Below are 12,430 nucleotides of genomic sequence, written 5' to 3'. Positions count from 1 at the left end.
CCTGCCCCTCCTCCTGCAACACAAACATAAAGAGAGGACAAAACACATCTGAAGCTCCATAAATTTCTCATTAGGCAAAATCCTGGCTTGGCTATTATTGTTTTAAATATTGGTAGAAAGTTCAGTTTCACAGAGTCAAAGTTGGACCACGTCAAACTGACATGGACATCTCTGTCAATGCCTCAAAAAAGTAGATTACATTTAATGATGGCACCAGGAACATTTTAAATGCACTTTTTTGCCAAAGTGGTCTTATAATCACCACATTCAAACTCATTCTCCTTACTAAATTTGTAGTGGACTTAAATTCATGAATAATAATCCCAAAATAGTTAATGAGTCCATCAGTCATTTTATAAGATTCTGCACCAGGATGCAACTGCATGGGAAATAATTATATACAGATGATGCGGAGGAGGATCATAAAGCAAAATAACTTACATTCATTGGACTCTTTCTTGGCTTTTGCTCCTCACTGCAAGGATCCTCTTGATCAGATTCGGACATATCACCAGGTATATCAACTTCACTAAGCTCTTCTTCATCCTCATCACTTACTCCATCAGAAACCACAAAATCTTTGTCATCTGATAAGTCATCAAAAACATCATCATTGGATTTTTTCTTCCCCTTTCCTCTTCCGTGTGTTGGGGAGGACGGAGGCTCAGGCAACAACCTGCACTGAGATTGGTCTGGTTCACTATTTGTACTGGCAGTCATATCATCAACTTTATAAGGTGGTGATTTTATCTCCTCAACTATTTCACGAAGGTAAAGCAAGGCCCTGAAAGAAAGCACAATGCAGCTTAATATAATATTCTGAAAATACTGGAAAAAGTAGGCTGCTTCAGACAATGAATTGTAACTCATCTGCCTTAATAGCCAAATGGAACTATAACTGATAATTCTCCTCCTTTGAAAGAGCATAAACCAAACCATGATTTCTAAAAGTGAAAGCTTGAAACTTTGGTCATTGTTTCAGTTGACTCGATCCTGAAAAGTTTTTTTTTGGGGACTAGTGAACCTACATCAGTGGTGGGAAAGTTACAGGAGGGGATATTCTCAGAGACAGGATTTACTTGCATTTGGAAAGGTAAGGACTGATTAAGGATAGTCAACTTGGCTGTATGTGAAGGAAATTAGGACTCACAAATTTGACTGCTTACTGAAGGAGTGATTTAAGAGGATCAAAGTGGGCAGATTGGTACACATTGTCTACATGAACTTCAACTGAAATCAACAACTTTAAACTATCACCTGCAATAAAGGTTCTGTCAAAATGGCTCAGGAGCAACAATTACATTAACTTAAACAATTCTAAACCATTTAGTTCCACCACTTTTTCACCCACCACATCCTCCAACCTCAACAAGACAATGAAGTCTAGAAAGTCACTGTCTCACCACCTACCCCCACACCACCCCCTCCCAAAAAAAAAACACACCCTCCTCAATCTCAAGGTAATTACTTTTATCCCATATCCCAATTCTAAAATATTTGTGTTCTCCAGCAGGCCCTCAATTGAATCACAATTTCAAATAGGATTCCAACTATTCAGCTATCCCTTAACCCCCAAAACCCTGGATTTGGTGATAATGCATTTCCAGTGCCTTGCTTTGTGCACTTTTTGGGTGGGCCATTGTGGGAAAAGGTCAAAAATACATAAGGTAAAATAATATTCTCACTGTATGCAGAACAGAAAAAATGAGAGCAATACAAGAGGTTAATCTTTTAAACTGTGAAATGGAATATTATGAATATGTAGTCCCTTCATAGCAAGTTAATCCCTTCAGTAAAGTGAGATTGGCCAGGAGTACTATTTGTCAAGGTTTTGTGTTCGACAACCACAACACTGCCTCACCTGGAAGGGCTGTTTGTGGCCACGAATGCAGATGAGGGAGGAGATAGAGGGATATGTTTTGCCCAAGGGAGTGGAACATGAGTAGGAAGGTAAGAGTGGACTAAGGAGTATCAGAAAGACTTAACCCTGTGAAAATTGAATGGGGTGGAGAAGGGAAGATGTGACTGGCAGTAGGATCATGCTGATATTGCCAAATTTGTCAGGGTATAATGTGTTGTATTCAGAGGCTGGTGGGATGGAAAGTGTGGACCAAAGGGATTCTGTCCTTATTTTGCCTGGTGAGAAGTGCTGCGAGAAGCAGAGGAAATATTGACTCGGGTTTAATCAATGACAGAAGAGGCAGGGGAGGAGAACCCATGTTTATTAAAGAAGTGCAACATTTTGGATGTCCTGGAGTGAAAGGCCTCATACCGGGATCAAATGCAGCAAAGGAATTGGGAGAAGGGGTTACATCCTTACAAGATACAGGATAAGAGGAGGAATAATTCAGGTAGTTGTGGAAGCCAGTGAGTTTGTAAGGGGTATCCATGGACAACTTGTCTCTTGAGATGGAGTCAGAGGTCCAGGAAAGGGAGAGACACATCAGAAAAAATCTAGATAAGTTTAAGGATATTGTTGCTTCTTTTTTGTAGATGGCTCCAAATACAGGAAAACCATATAAATGGCAATATTAAGAGAAGATTTGAGGAATGAAGATGTCTTATTGCAAGTAAGTGGAGCTGTAGAATATTGTGAACAGCTTTGGTTGCTTATCTAAAAAGAGAATATACTTGCTATTGAGGAATAACAGTGAAGGTTCACTTGGTTAATTCCAATGATTGGGAGTTTGGCAAAAGAGAAAATTGAATATAGTTGAACCTTATTCTTTGATGTTGAGGAAATTGGGAGAAAAAGAAGAAATCAAGCCCTTAGGTAGAATAGACAAAGAATCCTTGTGAGCAGAGTTGAGAAACTGCAAAGGTAAATAGACATGATTGGAAGTTATATACAGGCCTGCAAATAGCAGCCAAATGTGGGGTACAAATTGTAACAGGAGTTAAAGACAATGTGTAAGAAAGGCAATGTAAAAGTGGTTATGTGGTTTTATATGCAGTAGACTGGGAAAATCAGGCTGGTGCTAGATTTCAATGGGAATTTGTGGAATGCCTACGCAATGGCTTTTTAAGAGCAGCTTGTGGTCGAGCCCACTGGGAAAAAGGCAATTCTGGATTAGGTGATATGCAATGAACCAGATTTGATTAGGGATCTTAAGATTAGGGAAACCTTAGAAGGCAATTATCTAAATGAAACTAAAATTGGATTGAATAAAGATAACTAGAGATATTAGAGAGGAATTGGTTGAAGTTGATTGGAAGAGGACCCTAGAAGGGAAGGCAGTAGAGCAGCAACAGCAGGTATTTCTGGGAGTAATTTGGAAAGCGCAAGATCAACTAGCATCTTTTTAAAGGGAAGGGAAATCAAAGACTGCATAAAAGTAAAAGACAGGGCATACAGTATTGCAAGAAAAATAATGGAAAGCTAGAGGATCAGGTAGATTTTAAAAAATCAAAATAAGGCAACAAAAAATATATATATAAAAATAAAAGAAGCAAGAGTGGATGTTGGACTGCTGAAAAATGATTCTGGAGAACAAAAAAGGCAGATAAACTGAATAGATGTCTTCATTGTGAAAGACAGCAATGTCATGCCGAAACTGGAGGGTCAGGGGCAGATGTGAGTGGCGTTGCCAGGAAAAGAGGCTTGGGAAGCTGAAGCGGCTGAAAGTGGCTAAGTCATCTGGAATGGATGGACTGCACCTTCAGGTTCTGAATGAGGTAGTTCAAGAAATAGTGATACATTTGTAATTTTTCAAGAATCGCTAGTCAGGAATTTTGCCAGATGGCTGGTACATTGTAAATATCACTGCAACTCTTTAAGAAAGGAGGGAGCCAAAAGGCAAGAAAATATAGGCCTGTTACCCAACTTCGAAGGTTGGCAATATTCTAGAGTCTACTGGATACTTGAAACCACATGATAAAATATTCTGAAGTCAGTATGGTTTCCTTCAGGTGAGATCTGCCTGACAAACCTATTAGAATTCTTTTGATGAAGTAACAAGCATGATAAACAAAGGATAGATAGTGGATGTTGTTAACTTGGATTTTCAGAAGACCTCTGTCAAGGTGCGTACGAGGCTACTTAAGATAGGAGCCCTTGGAATTACAGAAAAGACCAGGCAATGGAGAGAAGATTGGTTAAATGGCAGAAAATAAAGAGTCGAAATAAAGAGGTCCTTTCTGGCTGGCTGCCAGAGACTAATGCTGCTCTGCAGGAGATGTTTTGGGTCCACGACTTTTCAGGTTATATGTAAATGATTTAGCTGACAGATTGATGGTTTTAGTGGCCAAATTTGAGGATGACATAAGATAGGTGGAGGGCTGGGTAGTGTTGAAGAAACAGGGAGTATACAGATGGATAGGTTGAGAGAATGGGCAAATAAGTGGCAAATGGAAATATCACGGGTAATTGTATGGTCATATTTTTTGGTAGAAGGAATAAAGAAATAGACTAGTTTCTCAATGGGGTGAGGATTCAGAAAGTAGAGGTCGATAGGAACTTGGGAATCCAAGTGTAGGATTTGAAAGGTTAACTTGCAGGTTGAGTCAGTAATAAAGAAGACAAGTACAAAGTTAGCATAAAAGCAAGGATGCAATGCTGAGGGTTTTAGGAGTTGGTCAGACCACATTTGGAGTATTGTGAGCAGTTTGGGCCCCATATCTAAGGAAGGATGTGCTAGTGTTGGAGAGGATCCAAAAGAGATCGACAAGAATGATTCTGGGAATGAGAGGGTGAACGCAGGAGTTTTTGATGGCTTTGGACCTGCACTCACAGGAGTTTTGAAGGATAAGGTGGGTCTCATTGAAACCTGCCAACCATTAAAGGGATGTATAGAATGGAAGTGGAGAAGATGTGCTCAGTAGAGGGACCAGATGGCAGCTTTTTTAACAAAAAGCTATTATGTCCCTTTATAATAAGAGGAGAAATTGCTTCAGCCAGAGTGGAACATTTGTGCAATTCTGCCTCCACAGCCATCTGTGGCAAAAAAATATAATTGGCATATTAAAAGTGGAGGTTGTTAAGTTCTTGATTAGTAAAGGTGTCAAAGGTTATAAGAAAAAAGTGGCTTGAGAGAAAAAGTTCATCAGACATCAATTGAATGGTAGTGCAGACTTGAAGGGATGAATAGCCTAATTCAGCTCCTAGTTTTTAAATGGAGATCTCATTAAAATATACAAAACTCTTAAAGAACTTGTAAGACTGGCTGCAGGGATGGTTCCCTTAACTTAGGCCCCTGGAAACAGAGGGAGAATTCTGGGATAAAAGAATAGACAATTTAGGTCTGCAATGACTAAATGTTTCGCCCATCTTGAGTGACCACATTTCGCACTTTTCCATTAAGTGCATCAAAGCACAATTTTGAGAACTATATGGATGTTACAAAGCACTGGAATAATTCCCAAATGCAACTCATTTCTGGCTGTTCTAGGGCAGCCATTCTCAACCTTTTTTCGGCTACAGCCCCCCAAGGAGTCTGCTCAAAGCCTATGGGCCCCTTTTCTTATGAAGTTGTCAAGTTTTGGTTTCAGTTTCTTCTGTATTTCTCTCCTAGTGACTACATAAAAAGTATTCATGTAACACGAGGTGAAAAAAGGTTTTTACCTAAATGTACTGTGGGCCCTGGATTGGGGTGGGGTGGGGCCACGTAGGACCCCAGTTGCGAATGGCTGCACTTGAGGCCAAGAAGTGGGAGGTTCAATTCCTACAGTAGTGACTTAACGACCTAACATAGCATGGCATGCCAGTGCAGTAAAATCCCTGATATCCTGAATACAAGCAAATTTTTAAAAAAAGGAAATAAATGGGTAAAAAATATGGATGTTTAAAATGGGCACACCTCACTATTAGTTCTCCATTCACACAATACAAAGACTCGAGCAACTGAAAAACTCACTTATCCAGCATCTACCAATCTCCATAGGTGGTGGATACTGAGGTTTTACTGTTCTTACTGCGCAAGTGCTGCATTATTAGAAGGTTTAATCTTTGCGATGTTTTAATTGATGCTTGTCCATTACACAATAGAACTGAAAAACGGGTCATCTCACTGCAAATATTATTGTTATGTACAAGAGGGATGCCAATTTTTTCCTTGTTCTATGGTAATACTGCAACAACACTCCAAAAGTACTTTGTGGCTGCAAAACATTTTGAATATGCTGAGGTCATTAAACACCATATAAATGGTAATTGCTTAACCTCCCCCATGGTTCAGATAGGCAACTAGAAAATTGCAATAATGTCCTAAACACAGAGCGTGATTAGAAGTGGCAACTATTTAAGTTACTGTTCCACTGCCATCTACTGCAGTTTTAGATGATACCTAAAGTAAGGAAATGTGCCTTCCTCTTACTCCTCCCTCAGTAACATTAGAAAATCAACCAACAGCTCCCGTCTAAGATTAAGAATCATTTTATAGGACAGTGACCATAGCCATATATGCAAACCACCATGGTACAGAATCATCTTGACTATCATCTAATCATATCCTATTTATTGGCAAATTTTGCAGTCAATTTTAGTGTCTTATTCTTCTTGTATAAACCAAAAGTGACAAGGGGCCAAAACCAAAGAAAACACTGGCTCTACTGTACTTGTTTGATAGTTTGGGCAAGTGGGTTTGTCAAATAAGGATTAAGCAGTCCAGGCTATAATCCTCAAAAGTATAGAAGAATAGGAGGTGACATTAACAATGAATAAGAGGTTACAAATAAAAGGATAAAATTAAAAGTGCATGGTGCCGCAGCAGTTAGCACTGCTGCCTCACAGTCACAGTTCAGGAATCAGAAATTTGGTCCTGACATCAGGTGCTATACATGTGTGAAATTTGTAAATTTTACCCATGAACAGTGTGTGGTGCTCCCAAGCCCCAAAGCTGATAAATACCAAAACAATTCAAGGAAGTTGGTGAGCACATGAAAGAACAAGTTATAGGCACCAGAAAAATAAAATGGGGATTGCTCTCTCTACTGAGAGCCACCATGATCTTTCAATGTAATAAATGAGTGTGATCAAACTGACATACAAAATTCTTCTTGGGAATTTGACAAGATATATGTGGAGCTGAGTTTTCCCTATCTAGTCTGTCCACAGCAAGGATAGTGGTCTCAAAATTGATCCATTCAGGACAGAAGAAATTTCTTCACGCAAAAGCATTTTGAATTTGTGACCGATGAGTCTCAGTTGCTGTGTATACTCAAGATAGATAGCTTTTGATTTTTAGACATTATGGGAATCAAGAGTTCTGGGGTTTGTGCAGAAAAGTGGATATGCAACTCAAGATCCAGCCAGATCTCAATGAATAGGCATGAAACCAAATGGACCTGAGCTGCTTCTAGATTCTCAGGTCAAGGGATCAAGATTACCCTGTGATTATTTCAAACTTAATGCAAAAAAAAACAATGGTGTGAACTCTCATTTTTCATATATAAAAATAATTTGTGCTGCAACAGTCTCTTTTCCAAACTCTGCACTCCTTCCAGGGAGCCATGCTCACCAGGAACAATACAAGCACATATGCGCAGCCAGAAAATAGGATTTCCTTACGCTCTGGCTGCCCTCCTCTTTGGCCGTCCACCTGTTTTTAATTCATCATCTGCACCCCCTTGCTCCAATAATTTTTCTACAATTGGCCTCAAAAGCCCATGAGTATCTGTATTCTGTACTGGGGTTGCCATTTCACTTTTTGGCTTTCTTCCCCGTTTCTTCGGAATCTTCGTTGGTTCAGGCATTGGTCTCTCACTGGGTTCAACATTCATAGCATCAATGCACATCTCTGTTGATGGAATTTGTGGTACAAAACTTTCAGAAGGTACTGGCTTTATATTCTTAGGTTTTCTTCCTCGCTTTTTCGGGATTTTTACCAGTTGAGACAGTCCTAATTCACTGTCACTTCTATTCCTGGCATTATTACAACCCCCTGTTGATGGTATTTGCAACATTTCCACAGTCACTGCTTTTACATTTTTGGGCTTTCTTCCTCGCTTTTTGGGGATCTCAGTGCCACCACCATTCTCAGCACTGAAACAATTCTCCATTGATGGAGTTCGAGGCACTGCTTCTTCCACAGGCACTGCCTTTGAATTCTTAGACTTCCTTTCTGGTTTCTTTACAATTTTCATTTGTTGAGGACCCATCACCTCCCTTTCACCTCCATTTTCAACATTACTGTGACTGAGAATTTCTTTCACAGGAATGGCCATGGCACTATTTGGTTTTCTTCCTTGCTTCTTGGGGGTTTTCACTGGATCAGTTCCAGAATTAGTTCCTATCTCACCAAAACTACCATTGGTAGAAACATTACAGAAATGTATTGCTGGACTACACACCAAGTTACTTTGAGCTTTTTTGCATCTCCCCCTTTTTTTGCCAATGTTTTGTTGTAACAGTGACATAGCAGGAGTTAAATGAGACTCAACTCCAAAGTCATTTGGAGTTCCAATATTCTTTTCTACAGCAGAACATTTTAAATGATCAATCCGCTGGCCTTTTCTTTCTATCTGACAAGAATCTTGCTGTGAAATCAGCAGAGTCTTAGGTAGGAGACTGGTATCATTTGAAGAGAATTCTGTTTGCATCTCAGAACCCTTAACCATTGTTGAATGAGCACATTCAAAAGAGTGGTGGACAGATTTGCATCTTTCTCTTTTGTTGCTTTGCTGTAAAATGGTTTCAGACACCTTTTGTGGACTCTGGTTCATGTCATCCATGAGGGGTTGCACTGATGTCTTAAGAGAAAGCAACGATTTAGCAACATATTTGGTTATTTCTGGTTCAGGTGAAGCATCCTTATTTGTATTTCCCACTATTTTTAAGCGCTTACTAGCTCTTTCTGTAACATCAGAAATACCCATAGAACATTTTCCCAAATGTACACTGCTCTCAGCAGGGATTCCTAATTCAAAAGCACTGGAAGAAGGTTCCAGTCCATTCTTATTCACACGAGAAGTGTTGTCTAGAGAACTTTGTGTAGTTTCTAGGGACGCAACTTTTTTTTGTGCTTCTTCTGTATCAGCCTCACAGGTTTCCTGAAGATTTGGTTCCATAAATGTATTTTCCTCTTTGTACACTTTGGGCAATTGATTACCTCAGGCTCAGCAATTTCATTAAAATCTAAAAAAAAAGAAAAGAAAATTAATATTGCAAATATGGGTAGCATTATCTTATAACAAATTCAGTTCTAAGCACCATTCAGAATTTGGTCCGTTCTGCTCTCCTGAGCTGTCGATGCAGAGGGTGGCACCTCCTTTGATATCATGCCTGGAATGTCATCGTTGGAATGTGCTCTTGCTCATCTCCTCATTTCCCAACCCGAATTCAGGTGGAAACCAAACTTTAGTTACCAGTACTTCTTGAGTTAATTACAGAGCTCTCTCGGCTTGACTTCCTTCTCCCTTACCTTCCTTCAATTTTACCTCCTACAAAACTTTGCTATCTCTAACATTTCTTTTATTAAAGCACAGAATCACTGGAGATACTCAACATGTTAGACACCATCCTTGGATGGTAATGGTCAGTGTCTCAGCTGAACTCTATCAAGACTGAGAGAACATATATATATATGTATTATATCTTCTTTCTTTGGCTTGGCTTCGCGGACGAAGATTTATGGAGGGGGTAAAAAGTCCACGTCAGCTGCAGGCTCGTTTGTGGCTGGCAAGTCCGATGCGGGACAGGCAGACACGATTGCAGCGGTTGCAAGGGAAAATTGGTTGGTTGGGGTTGGGTGTTGGGTTTTTCCTCCTTTGCCTTTTGTCAGTGAGGTGGGCTCTGCGGTCTTCTTCAAAGGAGGTTGCTGCCCGCCAAACTGTGAGGCGCCAAGATGCACGGTTTGAGGCGTTATCAGCCCACTGGCGGTGGTCAATGTGGCAGGCACCAAGAGATTTCTTTAGGCAGTCCTTGTACCTTTTCTTTGGTGCACCTCTGTCACGGTGGCCAGTGGAGAGCTCGCCATATAACACGATCTTGGGATCGTATATATATTATATACACACACAAAATATAGGTTGAAAGCTCAGGTTTGGACTCACAAATCATATATCCTGTCGCCAACCTTTTAACTTTTCCAATCATTCCTACAGTGACATTGTCTGTCCTTGGTCTCATTGTCAGGACAAGGCTATATGTAAACTTGAGGATCAACACATCATATTTCTCCCAGACATCCTTAAAACTAATTACATGAACACAGATTTTTCTAATTTTTTTGGTAACCTCTGGCCCCACATGATTTCACTACTCCCATCTCTTTAAGTACTCATGTACTTATTTTTTTCTTCCTAACTTTTTCTTTCACACCCACCCTTACTAATGGTTTCTCCCTCTACCTGCATTGTTACCTCTGGGCCACTCCCCCAGCTTCTTCCCTCCTTTATATATGTAATTTTACCTATTCCATCTTGGTCTTGATAAAGGGTTCAGCTAAAACATTGATTGACCATTTCCACCTAAGGATGCTGTCTAACATGTCGAGTGTCTCCTGCAATTTTTGTGTTATATTCTTATTTTATGGCCATTTCACTTACCCTAAGAAGCCACGTCATCACTTCTTTGGATCCCAAGTTCTGGAATTGCTTAAATATGTGTCCACATTACTTCTTTTTAGATTCTCCTTAAATCCTGCCTCATTGACTGAAACCTTGACATCTGGCCTCCTATATCTCAAACTCAATTTGTGTCCTTTAGCTCTGCTAATAACATGCAAGTGGTTTACAACTTGTAAATAAATTTCAGTAATGTATAATTTACTTGAAACTAAGGCCCCAAAAATTTGGGTGCATAAATCAAGATTAAGAAGGGAAATAGACTTACACACACACAAATGAAAAGGATTGGATGGAGTTATGCAAGAATATGATTAAGCTTATAAATGTAAAAAATTATATTGAACTAACCTATATCTTACATCAATTATACTTGACGCCACAAAAATTCAAGATTAAATTCTGCCATATCAGATTTATGTTTTAGGTGAGGATCTGAGATTGGAACTTTTTTGCCTCAAGGTTAGACAATTTTGGTTAGGGGTAGGTAATTTTTTGGAACTAATCACGGGGGTCAAATTCCCACAGGATCCGGTTATTTTAATTGCATAATATTAAGGCTACGAGATCAAAATTAAAAATCTATCAATTTAAATTTGTGTTAATTGCTTCAACAGTTTCTAGGAAATGTATAGCAATATCGTGGAAGACAGAAATAGATTGAGATATGGAAAAATGGCATGCAGAACTTCGCAATTGTATACCATTAGAGAAGATTACTTACAATCTGCGAGATAAAGATCATGATTTTTTGGAAAATATGGTGCCCGTATTTACAAAATTTTGGTCTGCATGTTTAATAGATTCTCTGAAGCCCTCACTCCTTGGTAAATGCCAATAGACTTTATTGTATAAATGTTTTATTTTCTTGGCATTCCCTGTTTTTTTTTTTAAAAAAAGAGTGGGGGAATGGAATAATTTCTGGAATTGAATGTACTGTGGTAACTATTATTGCAGTTTAAATTTTATAATATTTTAAAAAATGATTTACAACAAAAACACATTAAAAAGTAGCATAGTAGATATGCTGCACCAGCACAAAGGTACAAATCACAGAATGATTCAGCGCAGAAACAAGTCCTTTTGGCCCATCTTGTCCATGTCAGTCATGATGTCCATCTGCACAAATCTTACTTTACTTGCCTTTGATCGAGATAGTGGTTTTCAAACTGCCCCCTAAATTCACACTCCACCTTAAGCAATCACTCTGCCACAAATGCTCTCTGATTGCTGAAGGTGAATTGTGGGGAGGGAAGATTGAGAACCACTGCTCCAGATCCAATTAATATTTTATTTGAGAAAAATTGTCATTGGCCCATTCCCTTTGGGATTATGAAACCGTGCGCATAATTGAGTCAATTAAGTACCATTAAAACAGTGACTTTCAAACCATTTTCTCTCCACTCACACACCATCTTAAGTAATCCATTACTAATCACAGAGCACTTATGGTATAGGAATTGCTTAAAGTGGAATGCGAGTTGGGGATGGGGGGAAAAAAAAAGAGTTTGAAAACCACTGATCTAGATCCTTTTACAGCACTCCTATCTACAGATCTATCCAGAAGCCTTTTAAATGTTTTAATTATATCTGCATGTGATTTGTGTAAAAATAGGGTAGATTTAGTTCATGACAGGCTATCTATCCATATCTCATTAGCCACTCAAACAAGAAACAAAGGGGAAAAAAATGCTCTGAACAAACCCATCCTCAATAATAGAATATCATAAAGCATGATAAGGGATGAACCATAAAACATGAGTAGAATTTGGCCATTTGGCCCATTGAGTCTGTTCCACCTTTCAAATTATGGCTGATATATTTTTCTTCTCAACCCTATTCTCCTGCTTCGTTCCATAACCAACTTCAATCAGAAATTTTTAGTAAACAATTTACCTTACTCCTCCTGAATGAAAGAACCCAGCTTTCA

The 12,430-nt window shown here is 39.1% G+C and overlaps 1 protein-coding gene across 1 annotated transcript in view; it reads right to left on the bottom strand.

The window, feature by feature from the left end:
* The window catches only part of gtf3c2 (general transcription factor IIIC, polypeptide 2, beta), a 107,007-nt gene that overhangs the window by 92,187 nt on the left and 2,390 nt on the right, over window positions 1-12,430 (bottom strand). The window contains exons 2-3 of the mRNA XM_069886577.1: window positions 7,505-9,070; window positions 442-784 (exon numbers count right to left, since the gene is read on the bottom strand). Coding sequence (XP_069742678.1) covers window positions 442-784; window positions 7,505-9,003 — 1,842 coding nt within the window. The 5' untranslated portion in view covers window positions 9,004-9,070. The remainder of the gene's footprint in view (window positions 1-441; window positions 785-7,504; window positions 9,071-12,430) is intronic.

This window comes from Narcine bancroftii, chromosome 6 (genome assembly GCF_036971445.1).
Source record: "Narcine bancroftii isolate sNarBan1 chromosome 6, sNarBan1.hap1, whole genome shotgun sequence".
Classification (NCBI taxonomy): Eukaryota; Metazoa; Chordata; class Chondrichthyes; order Torpediniformes; family Narcinidae; genus Narcine; species Narcine bancroftii.
Note: the sequence above shows the minus strand (reverse complement) of the source record. Positions and strands in the feature narration are given on the sequence as shown.